Consider the following 27,792-nt stretch of genomic DNA (forward strand, 5'->3'; position numbering starts at 1 on the left):
GCCTTCCAAGCGACTGAGAAGAATCACTTGGGTGGTGGTGGGGGGAAGGCCTGGCGGCGCACCTGAGCCTCTTCTTGTCGTTCGCTCATTCATTCACTCACTCATTTAGCAGAGGCTTACAGCCCCATGTGCAGGTAGGTGTAGCAGCTGCCAAGCAGGGAGTCTCCTGGGAGTTGTGGTGTCCCAGGACTCACAGACTGGAGGCGTGGAGAGCCTTGTCAACACAGCTCTCCTGCCCGTGACCACACCCCCAAGAGAGTCTCACTTCCAAGTGAAACTGCCACTCTAACCCTCACCCTCACCTCTCGGCTCACAGGGCATCCCCTCCCGTCAGACTGGGTGAAGCTTTCAGGCCTTAAGGGCATCTGGGTCTGCAGCAGCTCAAAGAATGCAAGCCTAGGAAAGGTAGAAGGACTCGAGCGCCACAGCAGTGACTCATGACCATCTATATGATCACAACTCCTGATCGTGTCCCACCAGGACCCTAGAGCCTTCACAGATCTCTGCGTCCGCCTGCACACCCGGGCACAGGGACCTCACCCCTCACAGGCAGCAGTGAGTGTCGCAGGTACTTCCTCCATCTCCTCACTGTGGCTCCCACCCATGGGTCCAGGGTGGGAGTGGCAGAAGCAAAAGCCTAGCATGTTGAGGGCAGCCCCCCACACACACACTGATATGCAGCCAGGTCGTTCCCTGTGGGGACCCTTCCGGGCACTGTGGGGTCAAGCAGCATCCCTGGCCCCACCCACTGATGTTGCACCCCCAGTTTTGATGGAGACTCTCTGGTTTAGGGGACTCTTTAGGGGGAGAAACTGCCTCCTCCAGTTCTGAAGACTAGCACTGACCTCTCAATGCTCGGCCCTTCTGTGAGTGCAGACAGACAGACACTCACACCTACCCCCTATCTGTCCCCCCAGCTCCTCAAGCAGCCTCCCTGTCACCATGGCAGCCTGACCCTGCCTCCTGCAGCGGCTTCAGGCCTGGCAGAGATGACCCTCTCACTGAGGGTCACAACCCTGTGACTCCCAGACTAGTTCTGATCTGGGGAAGAGCGGGGGGTTGGAAGGCATGGTCTGGGGGGAGCACACTGGGGGCAGGAAGAGGGAAGGTGAGAAGGCTGGAACAATCTCCTGGGCTGTGCCTTGAGGAGGCTGGTGGCAGGGGTGGGGAAGGATGGGGGAGGGGCTTCATGAGAGGTGCTTTGGTGGGCTGGTGGGGAGCTGGGATCTGCTTGTTCAGGTGAGAAAGCAGGTGGTCCTAACAAGATGGGGGGGTGGGTGGAGAGGAGGGGTCCCAGGTGAGGCTGAGGGACACAAGGGAGGGGGCTGGGCAGGTCTGAGGAAAGGGCCGCCTTTTCTGGACACACCACATGACACCTAGGGGAGGATGACAGGCCGCTGGCCACGTGGGCCTGCAGTCAGGAGCCAGGTCTGGGCACCAGCAGCAACTGAGGACAGGAAACTGAGGGTAAGGGGAGGCCACAAAGAGTGAGCAGAGGGGTCCTAGCCGAGATGGAACAGGAGGGTGCCCCTGCTGTCCTCAGCAGCTCTCTTCACAACAGACAGAAAGTGCCAACAGTCCAGGGGCCTGCCAACTGGCGCAGAGACATGACAGAGCCCATCCACACGACAGAATTACCCAGTCACAAAAAAGAGGACATGCTACAGCATGAACGAACCCCAAAGATGTGATGCTCAGTGAGAAAAGCCAAACATGGAAGGCCACATGTTGTCTGATGCCATTTATATGAAATGCCAGGAAGAGGCGGATCCAGAGACTAAGAGTGGGTTAGTGGTCACCAGGGGTGAGAAGGGGCTGGGAGTGAGTGCTGAGGGAAATGCTCTGGAACTAGTGGTGACAGATGCACACACCACATAAACATACTGAAAACCACCCAACTGCACAATTTAAGTGAGTGAACTGTGGAGCATGACGATTTTATCTGAGTAAAGCTGTTACCACAAAAATAAGATAATAAGAGAAACATCAGTGGAGCAGTTAATCCTAAAGGAAATCAACCCTGAATATTCACTGGAAGGACTGATGTTGAAGCTCCAATACTTTTGCCACCTGATGCGAAGAGCCAACTCATTGGAAAAGACCCTGATGTTGGGAAAGACTGAGGGCAGGAGGAGAAGGGGGCAAAAGAGGATGAGATGGTGGAATGGCATCACTGACTCAATGGACTTGAGTTTGAGCAAACTCTGGGAGATGGTGAAGGACAGGGAGGCCTGGTGCGCTGCAGTCCATGGGGTCACAAAGAGCTGGACATGACTTAATGTGTGAACAACAGTGGAGGAGACTGAAGGATAGAGGGGAAGGTGCAGGCTGCCACGTGAGTGGTGGTGGGATGACTAAAGGAGGCTGGGCCGAGAGGGGGCACAGTGCGTGCTCTCATTCCCTTCACACCCGAGGACACTGAGGCAGGAGAAGGCAGTCACTTGCCAAGGACACAGCAGTCAGGGCCACCAACGTCCCGTGGAGACTGTCAGTAGGGGCTTGGGCCCTGCGCCTGTCCCCTGACTTCAACACTCCCTGCCTGCATTGGGCAGGCTCTGCAGCAGCCAAAGACTGGGGGAGGCAGTAAGGGGCAGGCAGGGCCAAGACCAGAGGAGCTGATGAGCTGGCTGATACAACGAAGCAGCAGCACTGCTCCCAGCAGCACTGGGAGCTATTGGGGCAGAAGAGGAGGGCTGAATACCCATTTCCCAGCTCTGCAGGCCACTGGCTCCCTGTGCCAATCTCCAAGATAGACTGCCCACTCCCTATCCACTCCAGCCAGGGCTCTCCAGCCCCAGCGTCTCAGGGCACTGACATGGAGACTTTGCACTCACAGGCTTTGGTCGGTGCTCTGGTCCCAGGCCTCTAACTTTGGCACCGTGGACTTTCAGGATCAGGGCCAGATCATTCTTGGTGGGGGACCATTCTGGGCGCCATGGGGTGTGAAGCCCCATTTCTGCCCCCACCCCTTCAATGTTAGGAGCCTCTCCAGAGGTGACAACCATAGATGTCCCCAGACATTGCCAGTGTCCCAGACAAAAATCTCCAGAAGAGAAGGATTACAGGGTGCTCCAAGTCGGCTGCTTTCTTTAAGAACAAGTCCCTCAATCTCCAAGTCAGCATGGAGTCCCAGACAGATTGGAAGATAGATTGGCTTCTGATCCTCATCCCTCTCAGTAACACTGAGCGAAAGGTCCCCACAGTCAACGCCACTGTGGGCCTCCCCAAAGGCAGAAGTCCCTGGTACACAAATCCTGCCCCAGTCAGCGGCCCCAATAAATATGAATGGCAGGAGACTTCCGGCCGGAACAGAGGGCCCAGTGTGAGCATCTATGAAGATCTGCTTCTGAAGCCTCGTAAGGCTTCAAGGTCCCCCGTGCCCAGCCCCAGACAGACGCCACCGGCCCAGGCACAGATTCTGAGACCTTCCTGGGCAACAGTCCTGGCAGCAAGCTGGCCAGCACAGTCACGGGAGACGCTGCCCCTCACCACAGCAAAGCAAGTGTCCCTTGAGCCAAACATTGTCCGATGACCAGGGCCCTGGGCTTTGGAGAGGCAGGGCCTGCATCATTAATGGAACCCTCTGGGAGCAATTAAACCTCACGACTCAAAGCACCAGCGAGTGGCCAGCACACCTGCCTCCACTCTGAGAGGAGTGTTCAGAAGAAACACGAGCCCCGCGTGGCCAAAACAGAAGGGACTCTCCACATCACAGGCCACGAGGACGCACGAGACAGTCTGCCCGTATATGGACTGGGAGGTGTTCCAAGCGACAACATGCACCACTCTGGGGACGCCCCCTCTACCCCCACATCTCATCAGCTTCCAGAAGACAGATCCAGCCCCTACCATGAGGAGAGACCCCTCAAAGGTCTTTATTACACAGACATTCCCACATGGCCCCATCTGGGGGAGGGATCTGGCTGCATGAGGTCTTAGTGGACAGTTTTTCTTTAGGTAAATTGTCCTCACTCAAGGGATGGTGAGAAGTGGGATGGAGGGGCACAGAAGATGGGGTGTTGCCTTGACAGCCAGAGGCATGAGGTCATTGCTCAGTGTACCAGGGTGGGGGCTGGGGAATCTAGTCCCCAATCTGAAAGGCCCTTGAACCCAGAGATGATATGATGGGGGGAAACAAAACGGGTTTAGGCTGGACATGGACACAACGGTGGAACTCAGGCTTTTAATTGTGGGCAGGTCAGAATAGTGCAAGACCAATGGGAGGCGGGGGTCAGTTTTTAGTTGTGGAATAAGGCTGTGATGGGGTGACTGTGGCCTTTCCCAAGTGACTGCGCTTGTGCTTGGAGGAAGACCAGAATGAACCCGGGTTGGAGAGTGGTTGGACACAGCCAGGCGGTCTCAGATTTTGGTGGAGTCAGCAGCGAAATGGAGAGGTGGATTCTGGGTGGGTCGTGGTCAGAACGGGACAAACTGAAAGGGAGGGAGACAGGAGCAGAAACCAGAGGGGCCAGGAGCCAGAGGGCACTTATGTATTCAAAACTCGTCGTCTAACTGCTTCCGTGTGCCAGGAGCAGAGAGGGGCGCGGTGAGTACAATGGGGAGCGCCGACGGACAGGGTCTCCGCACCCTCAGCCCGGTTGTTCCAGGGTCCACAAGGCTTGGATTGTGTTTTATCCGGGAGGGGACGGGGGTTGGTCCAGGCCTGGGTGAGTCGTGACAGCTCGGGGGCGGGCGGGGGTCAGTTTCAATTTGGGCCAGGCCGGAGCTCGAGAGACCCGAGGTTGACAGGCCAGAGATGCAGAGTACGGATTAGGGCGTCGGCCGGCCGTTTTGGTGGACGGATTGGGGAGTTCCCCGGTTTAAGGGTGGTCAGAGCTCAACCTCATAATTAGGAAGAACAGGGACGCTGACCTCGCGGGGAGATGGCGGGCTGCAGGTGGCTCGGGTTGGGGAGGTCACCCAGGGCCTGGTCTGGGGGAAGGCTCGGACATGGGGGTTCGGACGGTAGATGGGATGCTGAGGTTACTCGGGCCTAGCTCGGCTTGGGGGGCGGCGCTCGGAGGTCTGGCCGGCTCCCGGATGGGGGGCTCGAGCTTGGGAGTGGTGGATCGGATCGCCGGCTCGTTTTCGGGGGCTCGGGACAGACCCACGCCGCTGCCAGGCCCGGCTCCCGGGTCGCAACTCGGGTCCAGGGGGCGGGTCCCCAGACCTCAGCCGCCTCACCTGGCTCGCTCCCGTTCGCCCGCTGGCTCCACCGGCCCCGCCTCTCCCGGCGCCGCGACGCGCCCACCCGTGCTGTGCGCAGCTCCGCTGCGTCCGGCCGCGGCCGCAGCTGACGGGACCCCGGGCTCCGCGCTCCTTAATATGGCGTCGGCCGCTGCTCGGCGGCCTCCGGCGCCCTCCTCCGCCGCGCGCGCTCCCGCGACCGGCCACGCCCCCGCGCCGGCGCGCTGGGTGCCGCCGCCACGCCCCGCCACGCCCCCGCGCGCCCGGGCGTCGGGCCCGCGCCCTGTCACGCCCCGCCCACTTCGCGCAGTTGCGCCTGCGCGCCTCGGGCATCTCGGGAGGACGTGACGTAAGCTGCGATTCGAATCAATACAGGAAGCGTGGCGCGACAGGTTGCCCAGGGCAACCGCGCCTGAACCGGATCTCGGCCCTAGGGAGGCGGCTACGTGGGAATCTGGGGTAGTGACCCGGTTCAGTTTAGGGTGTGGTTGTTAGAGGACCGTCGCAGAAACAGATGCCCCTTGGGCAGACCCACCATCGCAATGAATGTCGCAGTCACACCCCCAGATAAGCGCATGTGGGTGCTGGTTGTGCAAACCCCACTGCCTGTTGAAACACATTGACTCACTCATTGATTCAATACCATATTATAGTCCTCTGGGTACTCCTCCAGATCCTCCAAGCAGGGAACTGAGAAATGGAGTAGTTCCTGTGGTGTCGATAACCAAGGATGTCACAGTCATCAGCAATTGTAGCCCTGCAGTGTGAGCCAGTGAACCTGAGGGAACTTGGGAAGGAGAAGAATATCTGCCTCCTATCAGCCCTCAGACTACAGTCACTCCCTCTGGTGAACCCAAAGGAACTCAGGGTGTGAAAACAGGATATCAGGATATCCTCCCGAGATAGCTGAGGTGCATAGCAAAGGAATGATTTCACTGAGCCCAGACTCTAGCATCTTCTCATACAGAGAAAAGTGCTAAATTCCTTAACTTGGGTTATCTGGTTTTCTTTAATTCACAAAATTACTTTGGACGTTCAGACTACTTGCCTTTTGTTGCAAAACTTCTAAGTAACTTGACTCCTACACACACTCTCTCTCTCTCTCTCTCTCTCTCTCTCTCTCTCTTTCTCTCTCTCTCTCCCCCTCCCCTCCATGCAGTTCTGTCAAGGTTACTTGAGATGCTGCCTCCTGGACTTCAGTCCTAAAAATTTCCTCCAAATAAAATATAACTCTCAACCTCTAGGTTACTTGTTTTTTTTTTCCAGTCAACAAAACAGAAAAAAATCTCTGTTCAAAAACTGGGCAAATGAGCCAAATGGACATTTCTCCAAAGAAAGGAAATAAATGGCCAACTCATGAAAAAAAATACTCACCACCTGTAGTACAGGAAGAAATGCAAATCAGATCACAAAGCTACCACTTCAGCCTACTGGATGGCTGTGATTTAAAAAACGAAATACCCACCACCACTCAGGAAATAGATTGTTGGCAAAGGCATAGAACCCTCATACATTGCTGGTGGGATTGTAAAATGGGGCAGCCACTGTGGGAACAGCTCAGCCAGTGCCCATAAAGGTATATGTAGAATTACCAGATGACCCAGCAAGTTCACTCCTAGATTGGAGATCTGTGTGAAAATCTGTGAAAAGTGAAAGTCGCTCAGTCGTGTCCAACTGTTTGGGACCCCATGGTCTATACAGTCCATGGAATTCTCCTGGTCAGAATACTGGAGTGGGTAGCCTTTCCCTTCTCCAGGGGATCTTCCCAACCCAGGGATCCAACCCAGGTCTCCCACATAGCAGGCGGATTCTTTACAAGCTGAGCCACAAAGGAAGCCCAAATTTTATCAGAGAAGTGAGAAAATGCAGAAAGAAAGGAAAACAGTCAATGCAAAATAATAATAGTTTAGACACTAAAGTCAAGGAAAGATATACCCAACTGAATGCAGAGTTTCAGAGAATAACAAGGAGAGACAAGAAGACCTTCTTCAATGAACAATGCAAAGAAATAGAGAAAAAAAACAATGGGAAAGACTAGTGATCTATTCACAAAAATTGGAGATATCAAAGGAATATTTCATGCAAGGATGGACATGATAAAGGACAGAAACAGTAAGGACCTAACAGAAGGAGGAAAGATTAAGAAGAGGCGGCAAGAATACACAGAAGAACTGTACCAAAAAGATCTCAATGACCTGGACAACCACAATGGTGTGAGCACTCACCTAAAGCCAGACATCTGGAGTGTGAAGTCAAGTGGGCCTTAGGAAGCATTACTACCAACAAAGCTAGTGGAGGTGATGGAATTCCAGCTGACTATTTCAAATCCAAAAAGATGATGCTGTTAAAGTGCTGCACTCAATATGTCAGCAAATTTGGAAAAACCCAGCAGCGGCCACAGGACTGGAAAAGGTTAGTTTTCATCCCAGTTCCAAAGAAGGGCAGTGCTAAAGAATGTTCAAATTACCATACAAGTGCACTCATTTTCGGAGAAGGAAATGGCAACCCACTCCAGTATTCTTGACGGGAAAATCCCATGGACAGAGGCGCCTGGTAGGCTACAGTCCATGGGGTTGCAAAGAGTAGGACACAACTGAGTGACTTAACTTTCACTTTTCACTTTCATGCATTGGAGAAGGAAATGGCAACCCACTCCAGTGTTCTTGCCTGGAGAATCCCAGGGACGGGGGAGCCTGGTGGGCTGCTGCCTATGGGGTCACACAGAGTTTGACACTACTGAAGTGACTTAGCAGCAGCAGCAGCAGCACTCATTTCACATGCTAGTAAGGTTATGCTCAAAATCCTTCAAGCTAGGCTTTAGCAGTACTTGAGTCGAGAACTTCCAGATGTACAAGCTGGGTTTAGAAAAGGCAGAGGAACCAGAGATCAAATTGCCAACATTTGTTGGATGATAGAGAAAGTAAGGGAATTCCAGAAAAACTTCTACTTCTGTTTCGTTGACTACACAAAAGCTTTTGATTATGTGGATCACAACAAACTGGAAAATACTTAAAAAGATAGGAATACCAGACCATCTTACCTGCCTCCTGAGAAATCTGTATGCAGCTCAAGAAGCAACAGTTAGAACCTTACATGGAACAAAGGACTGGTTCAAAATTGGGAACTGAGTATGACAAGTCTATATATTGTCACCCTGTTTATTTAACTTATATGCAGAGTACATGAAGTGAAATGCTGGGCTGGATGAGTTACAAGCTGGACTCAAGGTTGCCAGGAGAAATATAAAAAACCTCAGATATGCAGATGATACCACTTTACTGGCAGAAAGCAAAGAGGAACTAAAACACCTCTTGATGAGGGGGAAAGAGGTGAGTGGAAAGCTGGTTTAAAACTCAATATTCAAAAAACTAAGATCATGGCATCTGGTCCCATCACTTCATGGCAAATAGAAGGGATAATAGTGGAAGCAGTGACAGATTTTTCTCTTCTTGGGCTCCAAAATCACTGTGGATGGTGACTGCAGGCATGAAATTAGAAGACTCATGCTTCTTGGAAGGAAAGCTATGACAAACGTAGACAGTGTATTAAAAAGCAGAGACATCACTTTGCCGACAAAGGTCTGTATAATCAAAGTTATGGTCTTTCAAATAGTCATGTATGGATGTAGGTGAAAGTGAAAGTGCTAGTCGCTCAGTTGTATGTGATTTTTTTTGTAACCCCATGGACTGTAGCCTTCAAGGTTCCTCTGTCCATGGAATTTTTCAGGCCAGAATACTGGAGGGGGTTGCCATTTCCTACTCCAGGGGATCTTCCTGACTCAGGGATCAAACCTGGGTCTCCTGCCTTAGCAGGCAGATTCTTTACCATCTGAGTCACCTGGGAAACCCCTTAAACAAGACACAGCCCCTCTATTTCCATCAGCAGCACACTGCATTATAGCCAACCAAGTTTATCTCCAACCATCAAGTGAGTTTCTCCAAGTAGTTCACTTTGTGACAGGTCATTAAGAATATCTTCTCAAAAAAAAAAAAAAAAAGAATATCTTCTCAAATCTGGACTTCCCTGGTAGCACAGTAGTTAAGAATCTGCCTGCCAACACAGGGGACATGGGTTCGAACTCTTCTCCAGGAAGATCCCAAATGCTGCAGACCAGCTAAGCCTGAGTGCCGCAAGAACTGAGCCCATGCCCTAGAGCCAGTGCTCAGTAAATAAGAGAAGCCACGAGATGATCCGCCCAAACATAGCAGCAAAGACCCACCACATCTAACACAAATTTTTTTAAAAAGTTTTAAAAAGGGATCACTTCAAATCCAGTCGTCTGATTGTTATCCCTCCTACTATCCGGTGAAAGGATTGAGCTTGGAAGAAATGGAAGACGCTGAGCCTGTGCTGCTTGGAATTCCATCTGCAGTTTTAGTGGCACAAAGGGCCTCTGGATGTTTCTCAGTGTGGAAAAGTTCATTTTATCTCGGTTGGGCTGGAAAGTTTTTTCTGGCCATTCAAGAGGATGACCAGGCAAAAGTTCATTTTTTCACACAACGAAAACCCTGTGGAAGAAGATCATGACTTTCAAAAAATCCACTTGCTGGAAACTCAATAACTGGAATCCTGTCATTTGGCTGAGATTCAAGTCCTCTGGCAGGAATCTTCAACTTCCTTGGGCATAGCCTCCTTGTCTGTGTGTGTGTTTAAGATTTATTTATTTTCTTTTTGGCTGTGCTGGTTTTTTGTTGCTGTGCGCAGGCTTTCTCTAGTTGCGACAAGTAGGGGCTACTTCCATCACATGCTCAGGCTTCCCGTTGTGGAGCATGGGCTTGAGGTGGGCGGCCTCCGTCGCTGCAGCACATGGGCTCAATAGTTGTGGCGCACCAGCCTAGTGGTCCTGTGGCATGTGGGATCATCCTGAACCAGGGATCAAACCCATGTCCCTTGCGTTGCAAGGCAGATTCTTAACCACTGGACCACCAGGGAAGCCCTTCTGTGTGTGTTCTGCCGGCAGTTACCATCAGGGAAAACTGGGTGAAGCGTACACTGCAATCTTCTGTATGATTTCTTACAACTGCATATGACTCTACCGTCATCTCAATGTAAATGTCTATTTTTAAAAACTTAAAAAAAAAATGTGACCACACCCTGCTGCTGGCGGGACCTTAGTTCCCTCACCAGGGATTGAATCCACAACTACTGAAGCCTGAGCGCCTAGAGCCTGTGCGCTACAACAAGAGAAGCGACTGCAATGCGGGGTCCTCACACTGCAACGAAGAGTGGCCCCTGCTCACTGCAACTAGAGAAAGCCCAGGCAGCAACGAAGACTCAGTGCAGCCAAAAAAAAAAAGAAAGATAACCAACAAAGACCTACTATGTAGCACAGGGAACTATATTCAGTATCTTGTAATGATCTATAATGGAAAAGAATCTGAAAAAGAATATATATATGTATAACTGGAAAAAGAGTTATAGATATAATCATACATACAAATGGACTTCCGTGGTGACTCAGATGGTTACAAATCCTCCTGCAATGCAGGAGACCTGGATTTGATCCCTGGGTTGGGAAGTTGCCCTGGAGAAGGGAATGGCCACCCACTCCAGTGTTCCTGCCTGGAAAATCCCATCCACAGAGGGGCTGGGTGGCATACAGTCCGTGGTGTCGCAGAGTCAGACATGACTAAGTGACTAACTTAACTTTTAGTACATACAAATAACTGAATCACTTTGCTGTATACTGGAAACTAACAACATTATAAATCAACTGTACTTCAATTATTAAAAAAAAAATAGGACCCTCAGAACTGAAAGTGGGTTGGGTCCGACTCAGCACAGACTGCCCCTTGGTTATCAGTCTCCCCACAAACCTGCATGTTCAAGATTCCAAGTTCACAGAGGTACACAGGCCCAGCTGCTGGGTGTGGCATCCGCTATCTGCTTCCTTCAGCCCTGGGTCTATCTCCTCTCACTCACAGAGCTTCCCTGGGGCTGCTCACACCTGGCATGCAGTCCCAAGCCTTCCGGAGTCAACACAGCGCCTGGCCCATGAGGAAGCTCAGTGTGGATATAAGCCCGAGCCACCCAACGTGGTTGTTGACGGTGGCCCTGCAACCCAGGCAGGTCCGCTGTTAAGCCAGCTCTCTGGGATCAGTTTTCGAACACACAGGAGGACAATGGAAAATACTATGTACTTACACACTACTTATACTTTCCCGGCAGCTTATTCTTCCCCGGTAAAGAATGCACCTGCCATGCAGGAGCCACAGATGTGGGTTCCATCCCTAGGTCAGGAAGATCTCCTGGAGGAAGGCATGGCAACCCACTCCAGTGTTCTTGCCTGGGATATCCCATGGACAGAGGAAACAGTCGGACACGACCGAAGTGACTGAGCACACATGCACATGCCAGGGTTCAATCCCTGCTTCTCTGGGAACTAAGATCCCACAAGCCCCAAGGTACCACCAAAAAAAACAAAAAGAAAAAGGGGGCTTTGCTGGCGGCTCAGTGGTAAAGAATCTGCCTGCAATGCAGGAGATTTAGATTCGATCCCTGATCCAGGAAGATCCCACATGCCTCAGAGCAACTAAGCCTGTGCGCCACAACCCCTGAAGCCCACAAGCCCTAGAGCCGATGCTCCACAGGAGAAATCACCGCAATGAGAAGCCTACACACTCCAACTAGAGAGGAGCCCCCACTCACCGCAACCAGAGAAAGCCTGAACAGCGAGGAAGACCCACCACAGACAAAAATAAATAAATAAATTAGTTTTTCAATGTCAGTTTTTTTTTTTAAGATAACCAAAAAATATTTACTATACAGCACAGGGAGCTCTACTTAATATTTGTAATAGCCTGTAAGGGAAAAGAATCTTAAAAAGCATGAAAATATGCACATGTATCACTGAATCACTTCGCTGTACACCTGAAACTTAACACAACATTGTAAATCAACTCTACTCCAATAAAACGTAAGAAATGAAAAGTAACAACAATTGGGATATCAGCTCCAACAGGTCTGAGACTGCTCCTTCTCAGTGCCTGCCATGCAGCAGATAATAAATATTTGCAAAATGAATGATTGAATGTTTACATCAGCCGTTGGCCTATCAAAGAGACTTCTCTGCTGTGCATGGCATGTTGATGCTTTTCATTCATGGACCTCATGCTTGTTTGTTTGTTTTTTTAATAATTTTATTTACTTTTGACTGTGCTGGGTCTTCCTTGCTGTGCAGGTATTTTTTTTTAGTTGCAGTGAGCCGGGGCTGCTCTCTAGTTGAGGTGCATGGGCTTCTCATTGCAATAGCTTCTCTTGTTGCAGAGCGTGGGCTCCAGTTGTGACTTGTGGGATCTAGAGCAAAGCCTCAACAATGTGGCTTAGTTGCTCCAGGGCATCTGGAATCCAACCCATCTCATGCACATGCAGGTGGATTCTTTGCCAGTGAGCCATGTGGGAAGCCCATATGTAATTTACATATCTAAGTCCATTTATCTAAATTGTGGTGTTCAAGGGGCAAAGGCTCTGGTAGTAAAGAATCTGCCCGCAATGCGGGAGACCCAGGTTCAGTCCCTGAGTTGGGAGGATCCCGTAAAGAAGGAAATGGCAACCCACTCCAGTATTCTCGCCTGGCAAATCCCATGGCAGAGGAGCCTGGTGGGCCACAGTCCATGGGGTCTCAAAGAGTCAGAAACAACTCAGAAACGAACACTTTCACTTTTCAAGGGACAAAGGAACAAGATAAGCCCGAAGGGCCTCAGAACAGGGAACAGAAAGTACCAGGCCCTTCTCGCCAATTTGTTTGCTCCCCAGCTATAAAAACAGGCAGACAAACCTCCTTCAGCGTTACCTCTCCCTGACTCTCTGGAAGCTGGCCTGCTGCTCCAACTGCGACTAATAAACTCTATTAAACTCTAACAAACTCTAAACTCTAATAAACTCTATTCTCTTTTCCTTCTGTGTCTCGTCTGAAAATTCGTTTCCAGCTCTCACATGACATAAATGAGACCACATCATTGAGTCTGTGCCTTGCTTTCTTCGCTTTTTTTTTTTTTTAATTCAGTCCTGTATTTATTTATTCGCTTTTGGCTGTGCTGTGACTTCGTTGCTACATGGGTTTTTTCCTAGTTGTGGTGATCGGGGCTCCTCTCTAGTTGCGGTGCCTGGGCTTCTCCTGTCAGAGCACAGGCTCTAGGGTCCTCCGGCCTCAGTAGTTGTGGCAAACGGGCTTAGTTGCCCCTCAGCATGTGAAATCTTCCCAGACCAGGGGTCAAACCTGTGTCCGCTGCGTTGGCAGGCGGAGTCTCAACCACTGGACCACAAAGGAACTCCTTCAGCATCTATTTTGTGCCAGGCATGGAACGGCAGATGGAGATCCACTTAGTGATTCAATATACATTGACTCACAAGAGACACTATCAGGAATTTTGTGACCAGGCCGTGATGGGAATATTTACACGCCAAGAATTGGCAAATGCTGCAAATCAGGGTTTTAAATTATTTTTTCCAGGTTGTTCATTAACCAGCACACCATTGTATCTCATCATGGAGAACAAATCAGACGTAAATCGCTGCTCTCATGGTGCTTACATCCTAGGGTGTCCTAGTGGCGAAAGTAGTAAACAAAGCAATTAAGTAAAATGTACAGTAAAATATGGGCTTCCTGGGTGGCTCAGTGGTAAGAATCCACCTGCCAATGCAGGAGACAAGGATTTGAGCCCTGGGTCGGAAAGATCCCCTGGAGGAGGGCATGGCAACCGGTTCCAGTGTTCTTGCCTGTAGAATCCCCATGGACAGAGGAGCGTGGCTGGCTACAGTACACGGGATCGAAAAGAGTTGGACACGACTAAAGTGAGTGAGCTCCCACATACAGTAAAATCTAGATGCTGTGGAGAAGAATAAATCAGGGGACTGGGTAAAGGACTGCAGAGGCTGAGGTAATTAAAATGCCCAGGTAGTGGAGAAGGAAATGCCACTCCAGTATTCTTGCCTGGAAAAATCCATGGACAGAGGAGTCTGGCGGGCTGAAGTCCATGGGATTACATGACTGAGCATGTGTGCACGAGGGTGGAGGGAGATGGGTTGGTAGCAATAAACTGGTAGAACTAATAAATAAATAAATAAAATGCCCAGGTAGGCTTACTGGAGGAGATAACATTTGCGCAAAGGAGATAAAAACTTGGACTTGAGTGAAAGAGTGAACAAAGGTGTTTGGAGGACCACGTCTTGCAGGCAGAGGGCACAGCATACACAAAGGCTTTGGGGCAGGACTGTGTCTGGTGTGTTGGAGGAACAGCGGGGAGGCCGTGTTTCTGGAGCAGAGTGGGCGCGGGGGAGAGAGGAAGCAAAAGAGGGCTGGGAGAGGACGGGCAGGTCGTGCAGGGCCTCGTGGGCTGCACAAGGACGCAGGTTTTCACTCAGGGTGGTGGGAGCCCTGGAGGGCTGCGGGCTGAGCAAAGGCGATGCCTGACTCAGCGCTCACACGCTCCCTCTAGTGGCTGGTGCGGGGAAGACAGACTGTGGTGGTGAGGGTGGGAGCTGTCGCTGGTGCTCACAGGCGCCCTCAGGTGGCTTCCTCGGGGAGGACAGAATGTGGGGGAATGGAGAGAGGTGGGGCGGGGGTGTTCAGGGTGGAGGCGCCTTTACTGGTCCAATTGAGTGATGATGAGAACTGAACGCTGAGGGAGGCAGAAGAGGAAGTTAGTGGGGTTTTTTTTTTTGCCATTTCAAATAATGTGGAAACGAATGCTTCTTTTTTCACTTTTTTTTTACTCAGCGTCAGTGAAATTCCTCAAAATGGATTTGCAGACTCAAAGATTCCTCATTTAACAGTTAAAACACTTTTCAAATATTTAACGTTGAAATGTTGAAACACGGAGAATAGATATTGCCCTCCTTTTCCCCACCACCTATTTTTCAAACAGTTTATAATGAAAACTTTCACGTATACAGAAAAATTGAAAGACTTTTACAATGAATTGTCATATGCCTACTGTCCACTTTCTCAATGAACACTTTGCTAATTTTGCCCTATTCTGTATTTATCCATCCTTTTATCCATTCACCAATATATCTCACTTTTTAATGCATCTCCAAACAAGTTGCATACGTCACATCCATTAGGATGGCTACTATCAAAAAGAAAATAACAGGACTTCCTGTTAGCCAAAAGTTTTATTTTCCTTTTAGGTTCAAAGGATTCCTTAAGAAAAGAAACCACTTGTCAAACACACAATAAACACTTCCAATATTTAATAGAGGATTATTTGATTTAATTTTAAGATGCAGCCATTAAAAAAAGAGAAATAGAGGGCTTTGCTGGTGGCTCAGTGGTAAAGAATCTGTCTCCCAATGCAGGGGACATGATTCAATCCCTGATCTTGGAAGATCCCACATGCCTCAGAGCAACTAAACCTGTCCACCATAACTCTCGAGAGCCCAGGAACTGCAGCTACTGAAGCCTGTATGCCTAGAGCTCTGCAACAAGATAAGTCATTGCAATGAGAAGCCTGAGTACCACAACAAAGAGTAGTCTGCTCACTGCGACTAGAGAAAGCCCATGCAAAAACAGCAAAGACCCAGGGCAGCCAGAAATAAGTAAATAATTTTTTTTAAAGGAAGGAAATAGAAACAATAGAGAAAAGTAACAGCACACACAACACCAGATTTGACTGACCAACATCCAGACTTGAACAGCATTAGGAAGTCCCTTGTTAACAGGATAGGTCTCAGGTGGTGCATCCAGCCAACTGGTAAGATTTCAAATTGCAGTTTCGGGCACGCCCACTTCTAATCCCAGGCAGAAAATGATATCATCATCAGTTTGAGTGCAAAATTTTAGCTCAGGCTTTTCTTTGAACTTTTACAATACTGTTTGTTTCACCTCATGAGTCATAAGACTTCTTAAACCCCAGGGGGTTGACCAGATCCTCAGAGGCTTAAGAGATTCCAGGACTCACTTCCTTTCTTATCTATAGTGCTGCCTGGCTTGCTGTGCTTGCAGGCAGACACAGAATCCCAGCAGTGTCTAGGCAGGTCAGAGGCCTGCTACCCTGCTTCTGAAGTCTGAACAGGACTTCCTCCATTTTAATTTCCCTTACACTTCCCTGGTGGTCCAGTGGTTGCAATTTTGCCTTCCAGTTCAGAGGGTACGGACAATTCAGAGGGTATGGGTTTGATTCCTGAGAAAGAAAGATGCCAGACGGCTCTTAGCCAAAAAAAAAAAAAGAAAAAGGAACCCAGAACATAAAATGGAAGCAATATTGTAACAAATTCAATGAAGATTTAAAAAATGGTGTGCATAAAAAAAAAAACTGAAAAAAAAAGCAGAAAATAACAAGGGTTTCTATGAGAAAGAGGAAGAATTGAAATCCTTGTTTGTTGCTGGTGGGAACATAAGAGAGTACAGCTATAGACAACAGTTCAGCAGTGCCTCAAAGAGTTAAACATAGAACTACTATATGATCTAGAAATTCCACTCGGGTATATGCCCAGAAGATTTGAAAACAAGGACTCAAAGAGGTACACCTCTTTGTACACCAATGTTCATAGCAGCATTATTTACAATAGCCAAAAGGTGGAAACAATCAAAATATCCACTGATGGATGAATAGATAAACAAAATGTGGTTCCACTCATGCAATAGGAAGGAAATTAAAAAGGAAGGAAGTTCTGACATATGCTACAGTGTGGATGAACTCTGAAGATAACTATGCTCAGCAAAATAAACTAGGCACAAAAGGACGAATATTGTTTGATCCTACTTGCTAAGGTTCCGAGAGTAGTCAAATTCATAGAGAGAAAATATGCTAGAGGTTACCAAGGTCTGAGGTCACTGTGAATAACGCTGTGATGAACATGGGTGTGCAATTATGGAGTCCCTGCTTTCATTTCTCTCTAGGAGTGGAATTGTTGGATCATATGCAGGAAGCCCTGGTTCGATTCCTTGATCGGGAAGATCTGTTGGAGAAAGGATAGGCTACCCACTCCAGTATTCTTGGGCTTCCCTGGTGGCTCAGGATGGTAAAGAATCTACCTGCAATGTGGGAGACCTGGGTTCGATCCCTGGAGAAGGGAACGGCTGCCGATTTCAGTATTCTGGCCTGGAGAATTTCATGGACAGAGGAGCCTGGCAGGCTACAGTCCATGGGGTCTCAAAGAGACAAGAGACTGACATGACTGAGTTACTTTCACTTTTTTGATGCTAATTCTATGTTTAACTTTTTGAGGAACTACTATTTTGACATAATCCCTTACAAGCTCTCTTTTCTTTGTAGGCAGCATCCTGGAGACAAAGCGGTAAGATGAATGAAGTGACTGAATTCCAACTCTATTTCATATTTCAGAAGTAGAGTTAACTGGATGGTTAGTATAGGGAGGTTAATGGTGCTTGCTCCTTGGAAGAAAAGCTGTAACAAACCTAGGCAGTATAAAAAGCAGAGACATTACTTTACCGACAAAGGTCAGTCTAGTCAAAGCTATGGTTTTTCCAGTAGTCATGTATAGATGTGAGAGTTGGACCATAAAGAAAGCTGAGTGCTGAAGAACTGATGCTTTTGAACTGTGGTGTTGGAGAAGACTAGAGAGTCCCTTGGACAGCAAGGAGATCCAACCAGTCCATCCTAAAGGAAATCAGTCCTGAATATTCATTGGAAGGACTGATGCTGAAGCTGAAGCTCCAATTCTTTGGCCAGCTGATGCAAAGAACTGACTCATTGGAAAAGCCCTTGATGCTGAGAAAAATTGAAGGCAGGAGGAGAAGGGGAGAACAAAGGATGAGATGGTTGGATGGCATCACTGACTGGATGGACATGAGTTTCAGCAAGCTCCGGAAGCTGGTGATGGACAGTGAAGTTGAAGCTTGGCGTGCCGCAGTCCATGGGAATCACAGAGTCGGACACGACTGAACTGAACTGGATGGTTCATGGTGGCTCCATCCACTTACGTGTCGGAAACCTTGCGCGTATCCTAATCGGAACTCTCCCAAATCCATATGCAATCCAGCTGCAAATCCTGTTCGTTCCACCTTCAAAATTAACTCAGAAGCTGAACATTTCTCTTTGCCTCCACCGTCCCTCCAGTCTGTTTTCTTTCTTGGTGGGGAGAAGAGCCATACAGCAGGTGGGATCTTAGTTCCCTAACCAGGGAGCAAACCTGTGCCCCCTGCACTGGGAGTGTGTCTTAATCACCGGACCACCAGGGAAGTCCCATAAAGTGTTTGTTAAATGAATAAATAAATGAATGAATAAATGACTAAGTCAAGTGTTTTTTTCATTCCTCCCTATCTAGCATTTAGCTAGTCCATTGGCCACGCCCCTGAGACTTGACCACGCCCCAGGAACACTAAGCAAGGGGCGTCGCTTGCCGGCCCCACCTCTCGGCTGAATCGGGACAAACCATTTCCATTCGTCGTACCGGGTAGGGAGGCCGGAGAGAAAATCTCTGGCCTGTAAAGGATGGAAGCTGCTCTTCCCTTTCCCTGAGAAGTGCCCGTAGATCCCTCCTGAGGTGTGAGTGTGAGCTATGGCACCGTTGCTAATTCGGGCTTGCGGGCCCACTCACACTGCGGAGCCTAAGATTGGATCCTCCCTCAGCGCTGCGTTGGTGCCGGCCGGCCTGGTCACGCGGGCGGCAAGATGGCGGCCCCCAGAGCGCTGTAGCAGTGTCGCGGTTGGTGAAGTGTTGGTGGTAGCGGCCGCGGAGCGGGCGGTCCGGTGGATCCTCCGATCTGGTAACTCACTGGGGTGTTCCGGAGGCGGGGGGGGGGGGACGGGGAGGACGCCTCACTGGGGTCCCGGCGCTGGGATTCTCTCGCTGGGGAGTAGAAACGCCTCCCTCTGGGAGGTCCCGGCGAACTGTTTGGCTCCAGTTCTGCAGACCCTGTCTCCGGAGATGCGCGTAGTGAAGAATCAGCACGTGGGGCGCCGGGGAAGGTCCCGTGTTGGGTGACTTCTTTCTCGGGGTTCTGGGAGAACCAAACTGAAGCGTCAGGTACTGGAGGACACACATAAACGGATCTTGTTTTTCAGTCGCTCAGTTGTGTCTGACACTTTGATGCCCCATGGATTGCAGCATGTCAGACTTTCCTTTCCTTCACCATCTCCCGGAGTTCGCTCAAACTCATGTCCATTGAGTCAGTGATGCCATGAGATATCAGTTCCTGGCAGTCTCTTCCAAGGAGCTTTGTGGAGCCGGTCGTTGCTGGGGGATCCTGGGAGCTGCCCCGAGGGATGCCGTGTTGGGGCGACCTGCCTTTTAGCGGGGCCGGGGGGGGATTGGTTATCGGAGGTCTTTTTGTTGGGAATTCTTGGTTTAGAGGGGGCGGATTTCGGGAATTCCGAACTTCCCTTCTTCCATCCCTTACTCATTCTTCATTGAAGTCTGTCTCTGAGACACAACTTTGCAGGGGCGAGCGGATTCCCCTATGCCTTGATTGGGGACTGATCTCTGTAACCCCACGTTCACACCCTTGTCCCCTTTCCCACTGAAAAAATGGACCTAGAAGTATGAGTAGTGGGCGTCCAGGTGGCCAGGTGTGCCCCGCGACACGCATACCTTACCCTCCTGAGCACAGAAGTGGATGTTGGGCTACACGCAGAAATAACTTAACACCAGCTCTGGCTTATCAAATGCATAGTAAGTACCAGCGGTGGTATTAAGTGCTCTGTGGATGTAATTCCATTCGCAGCAACTCAGTGAGTTCCCTGTGCCCCTTAAACCTGTTTTACAGATGATACAGAGTTATACTGTGTATAAGGTGCTCAGTACCCTGCCTGGCAGGCAGTGGATAATCAGTTCATTGAACAATACTTAAGTGCCTGCTGCTGTGGCGACAGACACTGTGCTAGGCCTTGGGGACACAGCAGGAAGCAAAATAGTGTTTCTCCTTAGTGTCTTGAAGGAGTCCCTGTACAGACTGGGAGTCAGGAGTCCTGACTTGGCTGTGTGACCCCAGACAGGTCGCAGCTCATCTGTTGTAGAACAATGAGTCGAATCTGGATGATCCCTAATGAGCTTACTCACCCCTGGCTTCTGCAGTTTCTAATGGTCCCTCTTTTGTGTTTATTTATGTATTCATTTACTCATTTGGCTGCGCCGAATCTTAGTTGTGGCGTAAGGGATCTATTTCCCTGGCCAGGGTTCAAAGCCAGGTCCTGCATTGGGAGCTCAGAAACTTAGCCACCGGGCCGCCAGGGAAGTCCCTGATGATCCCTGTTTTGAGTGCCACCTCCTTTGATGGTCACATGTGCTCAGACAACTGCACCCCCCTTATTATACCAGGTTGGCCCTACTGGCCCCGCTGGGAGCCACAGCCTGCTCGTCAGGTTCACGAAGCGTCCTTACTGGTCTGGAGGATGAAGACCAGCCTCAGCTGCGCCCTTTCATTTTAATCCTTTCAACCCTGAGTTTGTGGTTTAGACCTTGACTCTGGAGCCCAGCTGCCGGGATCTCTAACTCTTCACTGGGCTCCTAGGCAAGTGCTTCACCCCTCTGTGGTTGGTGGCCCCTCCTGTGAAACACTGACGACCATGGTGCTTGTCTCAAAGGGTTATGGAGAGGATGGAGTGAGTTTAGGAGTGTCAGGGCTTAGAACAGATGACTGGTATGTAGCGCATCCTGTGTAAATGTCAGTTGCTGTTATTGTTATGGTCATTGTTCTTTTTTTTTTTTTTTTGGATGTAGATGATTTTTAAAGTCTTTGTTGAATTTGTTACAGTATTGCTTCTGTTTTATGTCTTGGCATTTTGGCCACAAGGCATGTGGGATCTCAACTTTCCAACTAAGGATGGAACCCGCACCCTGTGCGTTGGAAGGTGAATTTTTAACCACAGGACAGCCAGGGAAGTCCCTTACTTTTCTTTAAAAAAAAAAATTTTATTATTTATTTTTTGGTTGTGCTGGGTCTTCGTTGCTGCATGCAGGCTTTCTCTAATTGCGGTGTGTGGGCTTCTCATTGCGGTGGCTTCTCCTGTTGAGGAGCACAGACTCTAGGGCGCTCTCGGGCTTCAGTACGGCAGCACCCTGGCTCAGCAGTTGTGGCTCGCAGGCTTAGTTGCCCCACAGCCTGTGACATCTTCCGGGACCAGGGATCAAATCAGTGTCCCTTGCATTGGCAGGCAGATTCTTAACCGCTGGACCGCCAGGCAGGTCCATGGTCATTGTTTTTATTCAGGAATTGTGTGTTGGGAGTACAGGGGTGACTAGCACTCAGTCCCTGCCTTCAGAGTTTTAGCAGCTGAACAACAACAACAATGTAGGATCTTAGCTCCCCGACCAGGGATGGAACCTGCGTCCCCTGCACTGGAAGGTGGATTCTTAACCACTAGACCACCGGGGACGTCCTCAGCAGCTCTAAACAGTAGTAACGCTATTTTTCAGTCTCTGTGGGTCAGGGATCCAGGCCTGATTTAGCCGGGTGGCTGTGGCTCTGATCTCTGATCTCATGTGAGGTTGCATGCAGACCCTGGCCGGGCTAGATCATCTGAGGGCTGGGCTGGGGCTGGGGGTGGGAGGCTTCAGTTCCTCCACCATGTGGGCCCCTGGAGCCACAAGGAGGAAGCCACAGGGTCCCTTACGATCCTCCCACGTCACATTGCCTTTTCTCTCATATCCCGTTATTCACCTGGGTCAGCCTTATTCGCTGTGGGGTGGGGGGTGAGGTCCACACAGTCCACAAACATCAGGAGGTGAGGGTCCCTGAAGGCCATGTTGGGGACCAGTCTCCACAGCCCCTCTGGCTGCTGTGTGGCAAGCAGACCAGCGGAGGTCATTGGTGATGTAGATCGAGGCCACAGGCCCAGAGAGGAAAAGGGCCTTAGGGAAAGCCACACAGCAGGTAGGCAGGGCCAGACCCAGACACCCAGGCTGTTCAGTAGTTTGGAAACCAGCCCGCTGAGGTCCTAACTCAGATGAACAAGTCAGCTAGCAGCAAATGGCACCTTTAACATGGCATCTCGGTTTCCGCCCCCAACAGGTTCTCAAGCTGAGAGGCCCCTGGTTTAGCCCAAGTTGGGAGGAAGGCAGCATCGCCATGGTGACAGAGCAGGAGGTGGAGGCAGTGGGGCAGACACTGGTTGACCCCCAGCAGCCCCTGCAGGCCCGCTTCCGGGCACTGTTCACACTGCGTGGGCTCGGGGGTCCAGTGGCCATTGCCTGGATCAGCCGGGCCTTCGATGATGACTCAGCCCTGCTCAAGCATGAGCTGGCCTACTGCCTGGGCCAGATGCAGGACCGGCGGGCCATCCCCGTGCTGCTGGACGTGCTGCGGGACACCCGCCAGGAGCCCATGGTGCGCCATGAGGCAGGTGAGTGGGGACGAGGTGTGGCTGTACCTGGCGAGCACTGGGAGGGGTGGGTGGTGAATGCCTCTGACCATCTCTGCCCCACGTCTCAGCTCTGCTGCCGAAGCAGGAGAGCCAATAAACCCCAGGTAATAGATGGGCGTTGCCTCGAGCCAGTCCAGCTTTATGGGCCCTGAGATATGAATTTCACGAGTCATCAATTGTGATCCCTTTGTTTTTGTTTTTATTTTTTTGGTCGCTCCATGTGGCATGTGGTATCTTAGATCTTTCACCAGGGATTGAACCCACACCCCTTGCATTGGAAGCTCAGAGTGTTTACCAATGGACCACCTGAAGTCCCTGGTCTCTTTGATTAAAAGAAAATACACAGACAATGCGGGAGACCTGGGCTTGATCCCTGGGTCAGGAAGATCCCCTGGGGAAGGAAATGATAACCCACTCCAGTATTCTTGCCTGGAGAGTCCCATAAACAGGGGAGCCTGGCAGACTACAGTCTATGGGGTTGCCAAGAGTCAGACACGACTGAGTGACTTAAAAAAAAAAAAAGTTAAAATTGGAAATACCTTTCTTTGCTCATACAAAGACAGGCAGTGGCCATAGACGGCCAACCTGAGGTTACTCAGTCACTTCACTTACTGGACAATTTTTTTCTTTTTATGGCCACTCCAGATGGCTTGTGGGATCTTAGTTCCTCAACCAGGGATCAAACCTGTGCCCTTTGCAGAAAAGGCATGGAGTCCTAACCGCTGGACTGCCAGGAAATTCACTGGACAAATGTTCATGGACCATCTACTGTGGGCCAGGTGCTGTTCTCACAAGAGACTCAGATAGCCAGTGAGGGGCTGTGTTTCCATTTATGATTGTTCTTGGTCCTTTTGAATATTTCCCCAAGATAGTCTCCAGCTTTGCCAGGCTGCTTTGGACTCCTCTCAGGATCCCAACCATTGACTCCACTAGGAGCTCTCCTTACAGAGAAATGTTTGAACTCAAACCTCGATTTCTTGTGTGTGATTTTCTGGAATACCCAGTCATGTTATGGTGTAAGCGCTTACCTAAGTGTGAAGAAGGAAAATAAAGCCTGGGAGGGGGTACCAGAGGTGTTGCCTTTTTTTTTTTTTTTGCCTTTCCATGGGACGTGTGGGATCCTAGTTCCCTGACCAGGGATTGAACCTGCGCCCAGTGCATTTGAAGTTCAGAGTCTCAACCACTGAACCACCAGGGAAGTCCAGCATTGCTGTTTTTAATTGCTGGACAGAGATCCAAGTGGAGTAAGGGAGTAATCTAGGTAGTTGTCTGGGGAAAGGGGTTCTGGGTAGTGCAAAGGCCCTGAGGCAGGATGGTGCCTGTCTGCTGACCCTCCTTGCCCACATGGCAGCTTGGAAACTTCCTCCAGGTTTTCAGGGCTCTCCATGACGGACTCAACTCAGCGGAATGTTCTTGGCTTTCACCACCCATGTCCCCAAGTTGTAAGGACATGCTTTTCTGCGTCTCCCCTCTGGGCCATGAGCTCTAGGGCTGTGGGCCAGTGTGGGGTCTGAGCCAGGTTCCAGCAAAGGCTGATTTCTGGGGAAGGGACACTCATTGGTGCAGATTGATTCAGGGCTGGACTGGTCCTTGCTCCAAAACTCATGGCTGGGTGGCCCATCCACAGGACACATGCAGGGGCAGTGGGGGAAGGCATCTGAGGTGTTTCCTCATCAACCAATGTGCACTCTCTGCCCTGTTCTCAGGGGAGGCCCTGGGGGCCATTGGGGACCCAGAGGTGCTGGAGATCCTGAAGCAGTACTCTACTGACCCTGTCGTTGAGGTAACGCAGCACCCCCCATGCCCACCCCCATCTCGGGTCCAGGAACTGGCTTCAGACCCTGTGTCTGGTTGCCAGGGTGACCACCTGGCCCAGGGATGCTGAGAGAGGGCTGCAATCAGGATGAACACCAGCTACTTCCTCTTTGGGCAAAACTGGACTCTTTTCACTTTTAAAAAACTGAATTCTTGATTCACACGTAACACCTACCCTGCTCCACTGGCGCCAGCCCAGCCCCCACTCACCTTTCCCCTAGCCTCCCATGGGCAGTCCCTCCATCGTGTAGATCTCCCAACCCACCCACCTCTTCACCTCCGCCCAGCCTCATCCAGTGTCTCCCTGCCGCATTCCCTAGTTTTTCTTTAAACAACAGCTTTATTGAGATGTGTCACATACCATAAAACCCACTCCCTGAAAGTGTGCATTTGGGTGGTTTTTAGTGGCTCAGCTGATAAAGAATCCACCTGCAATGCCAGAGACCTGGGTTTGAACCCTGGGTTGGGAAGATCCCCTGGAGAAGGGAAAGACTACCCACTCCAGTATTTTGGCCTAGAGAATTTCACTGGGCTGTATAGTCCATGGCATCTCAGAGAGTCGGACACAATTGAGCAACTTTGACTTTCACTTCGTACATCCATAGAGTTATAAAACCATCATCACTGTCTGATTCCCATAACAGGCCATCCCCCCAGAAGGAAGCCCCATCCCCATGAACAGTCACTCCCCATCCCCTGACCTCCAGGAACCCACTCTCTGTGTCTGTGGACTTGCCTGTTCTGCATGTTTCCTGTCAGTGGAATCACACCCTGTGTGTCCTTCTGTGTCTGCCTCTCTCACTGAGCACCGTGGTTTCAGGGTCCATCCACGTGGTAGCAGGTGTCTGGGCTTCTCCCCTTTTCAGGGCTGAGTGATGCTCCTGTGTGTGGAGGGATCACTTTTATTTATCATCCATCATCTGTTAACCTATTCTCTGCCTCAAGACTCATGGTTTGTCATCACCTTTAGAACAGTAGTCTTAAGCAGTCTCGCCTGGCCTCCTCAGGTCATGTCTGTTGCTGGCCCCCTCCGACGGTCCTGCCTCAGGGCCTTTGCACTGGCTGATCCCACCTGATGCTTTTCTCACTGGTCACCTCCGAGTGACTCCTTCTGACCCACTGTTCCCCTATCATTCCCTGATCACAGCAGTCTCTGCTGGTTGTTTCCAGCCTGGAAGGATCAATTAGTCCAGAGTCTGTGGGCTCTCCCCCTGCTAAACCGGGAGCCCTGGGGGCTGGAGGGGGACCTGGCATGTCCACTCCCTTCCCTCCCATCCCCAGTGGCCGCCTGTGTGCCCCTGTCTCTGCAGGTGGCCGAGACATGCCAGCTGGCTGTCCGGCGGCTGGAGTGGCTGCAGCAGCACAGTGGGGAGTCAGCAGTCCGGGGGCCCTACCTCTCTGTGGACCCGGCCCCGCCCGCTGAGGAGCACGACCTGGGGCGGCTGCGGGAGGTGCTGCTGGATGAGGCCCGGCCACTGTTCGACCGATACCGAGCCATGTTCGCCCTGCGCAACGCCGGAGGCAAGGAGGCTGCCCTGGCACTGGCCGAAGGTGAGGAGGGGCTTCAGGGGTCGGGGTCGGGGCCCTTGGGGAGGCCCTGTGGCCATATCTGTTGCATAGAGCTGCATAGCATCCTGGGGCAGGTGCTTTTATTACCCCCACTTCCCCGTGGTGGGAGCCTAGGCCCAGAGAGGCAGAGGGACTTGTCTAAGGTCACACAGCAGTCTCAGCTGCAGAGTTTGGGTTTGATCCTAGGGGCCCCCATTACCGTTACTGGTGGCATTTTCATCTCAGCTCTGCAGGGAGCCCTGTGCAGGTGTGAGGGGCTGTGGCTCCTCCAGCAGAAAAGAAGAGGAGGGGCCTCCGGGAATCCTGGGGTCCCTTGCTCCCCTCCCCCATGCCCGAGGTGGCTGCTTTCAGTCCACAGAGCGCTCAGAGCCCCTCTGTCTTCCTGGAGCTTCCTGTCTGGCCAGGGAGGTGCTGGGACATCACCACCACATGGACCCGGGGCGGGAGTGCAGAGCGGGCAGGTGTGGGTTTGTCCTTGGTTGCCTGGAGCAGCAGCTGCACAGTCAGGCGGGCTGGCCTCCGATCCCAGCTCTGCCTCCAGAGGACACCAGATCACAGGCAGGTCACTCCCAGGTCCGAGGGTTGGGGCCCCATCAGGAGAAGTGTGGCCCCTCTGTGTGGCTCTGCTGGTGAAAGACCTGGGACTCTGCCTGTCAGGGTCACCAAGACTCTACAGAGTGTGGGGATCGTGCGGGAGATGACCCAGAAGCACAAATGTATAAGATGCCTGCAAATTGCACTGGGCGGTGGGGGCACAGCACGGAGTTGGGGGTGCAGGGGGACAGGATGGGAAGGAGGAGGCCATGCCCAGTCTGGCCTCCGGGGAGGCGGGCAGGAGGGCTGAGTTTCCAGTGCCCGGATGGGCCCACCCTGCCTCCCCAGTCCCTCTGGTGGCATAGGTCCCACCTCTGAACTCCGGGAGTGGCGGGGGTGGGGTGTTGGGGAGTGCTCCCAGGTACAGGAACCCCCTTTCGACCCCTCTCGGTCCCTCTGTCCCCCGGCGCCCCGTGCCAGGCCCCCTCCTCGCTCTGTGGTGACCCCAGCCCGTGACCTCCTTCCCCTGTAGGCCTGCGCTGCGGCAGCGCCCTCTTCCGCCATGAGATCGGCTACGTTCTGGGCCAAATGCAGCAGGAGGCGGCAGTGCCCCAGCTGGCGGCGGCCCTGGCGCGGCCCACCGAGAACCCCATGGTACGACATGAGTGCGCCGAGGCCCTGGGGGCCATCGCCCGGCCTGCCTGCCTGGCCGCCCTGCGGGCCCACGCGGCCGACCCTGAGCGTGTGGTGCGGGAGAGCTGCGAGGTGGCCCTGGACATGTACGAGCACGAGACGGGGTCGGCCTTCCAGTATGCGGACGGGCTGGAGCGGCTGCGCTCGCCGCTTTCCTAGGGCCGCCTCCTGGCGGCCTCCCCGCTTGGACTTGGCGCATAAACCGTGTTGGAGCGAATCGGATCTTGCTTCCCTGTCTCCTGGCCCCTTTTGCATCATGATCGCAGGCTTCCAGGGGCCACGCTGAAGTCTCTTCTGCTGCTGAGCACAAGGAGGGGGGACCGAGGGGTTGTGGGAACAGAGCTGTGTTATGGGGGGTCGGGGTGCGGTGGCCCAGCTTCTCTAGGAATGGAAGGGTGCAGGGAAGGCACTGTGGGGAAACCCAAGACCCCAGGGTTGGGGGTGTTGGAGCTGTCCTTGGTGGGGTGGGGAGGTGGTCCCTGAGTGGGGTGGGGTGGCCTGGAGCTAAGGGCTTAGGGAGGGCAAGCAGGTCCCAGGGACACAGCCTAGATGGACTATTAAATTCTTTTTGCCAGGCGATGACTCTCAGAGTGTGTTGGGGGTGGCAGAAGTGAGGGACGGCGGCTCTAAAGGAACATCTAAGTGTGGGGGACAAAGGCGTGTGGAGAGCTCAGCTCTGGCGTCTGCCCTGCCCGAGACTGTGTGACTGACCACAAGCCAGTGCTCC

General features: G+C 51.6%; 2 protein-coding genes and 1 pseudogene across 5 annotated transcripts in view; 1 reads left to right on the plus strand and 2 right to left on the minus strand.

Moving 5' to 3' along the window:
- Positions 1 to 5,394, minus strand: part of FZR1 (fizzy and cell division cycle 20 related 1) — an 18,556-nt gene extending 13,162 nt beyond the window's left edge. Inside the window, exon 1 of one of the 2 annotated variants that reach the window (XM_020895353.2) lies at positions 5,185 to 5,394. The gene's annotated coding sequence lies outside the window, so the exon portion shown is untranslated. The remainder of the gene's footprint in view (positions 1 to 5,184) is intronic. The other variant, XM_020895354.2, reaches the window with a different exon arrangement.
- DOHH (deoxyhypusine hydroxylase) lies at positions 4,453 to 27,642 on the plus strand. Of its 3 annotated transcripts, none has more exons than XM_070464991.1 (5): positions 4,453 to 4,546; positions 22,103 to 22,433; positions 24,161 to 24,237; positions 25,580 to 25,820; positions 26,905 to 27,642. In XM_070464991.1, the coding sequence occupies exons 2-5, from the start codon at positions 22,160 to 22,162 to the stop codon at positions 27,222 to 27,224; spliced, it is 912 nt and encodes a 303-aa protein (XP_070321092.1). In that variant the 5' UTR covers positions 4,453 to 4,546; positions 22,103 to 22,159; the 3' UTR covers positions 27,225 to 27,642. The 3 variants fall into 3 exon arrangements, with proteins under 3 accessions (XP_070321092.1, XP_020751020.2, XP_070321091.1); XM_020895361.2 differs by lacking the exon at positions 4,453 to 4,546 and adding an exon at positions 18,537 to 18,859; XM_070464990.1 differs by lacking the exon at positions 4,453 to 4,546 and adding an exon at positions 18,922 to 19,119.
- LOC110138310 (proteasome maturation protein-like) lies at positions 9,038 to 21,836 on the minus strand (annotated as a pseudogene).
- Positions 27,643 to 27,792: the final 150 nt, after the last annotated feature.

The sequence above is a fragment of the Odocoileus virginianus genome, chromosome 3, assembly GCF_023699985.2.
Source record: "Odocoileus virginianus isolate 20LAN1187 ecotype Illinois chromosome 3, Ovbor_1.2, whole genome shotgun sequence".
NCBI classification, from domain to species: domain Eukaryota; kingdom Metazoa; phylum Chordata; class Mammalia; order Artiodactyla; family Cervidae; genus Odocoileus; species Odocoileus virginianus.

What these genes read in the sequence shown, in the direction of transcription:
- DOHH (XM_070464991.1), top strand. Translation starts at nt 22,160, where the DNA reads ATGGTGACAGAGCAGGAGGTGGAGGCAGTGGGGCAGACACTGGTTGAC. An exon ending in CTACTGACCCTGTCGTTGAG is followed by an intron (nt 24,238 to 25,579) that starts GTAACGCAGCAC and finishes CTGTCTCTGCAG; the next exon opens with GTGGCCGAGACATGCCAGCT. An exon ending in TGCCCTGGCACTGGCCGAAG is followed by an intron (nt 25,821 to 26,904) that starts GTGAGGAGGGGC and finishes CTTCCCCTGTAG; the next exon opens with GCCTGCGCTGCGGCAGCGCC.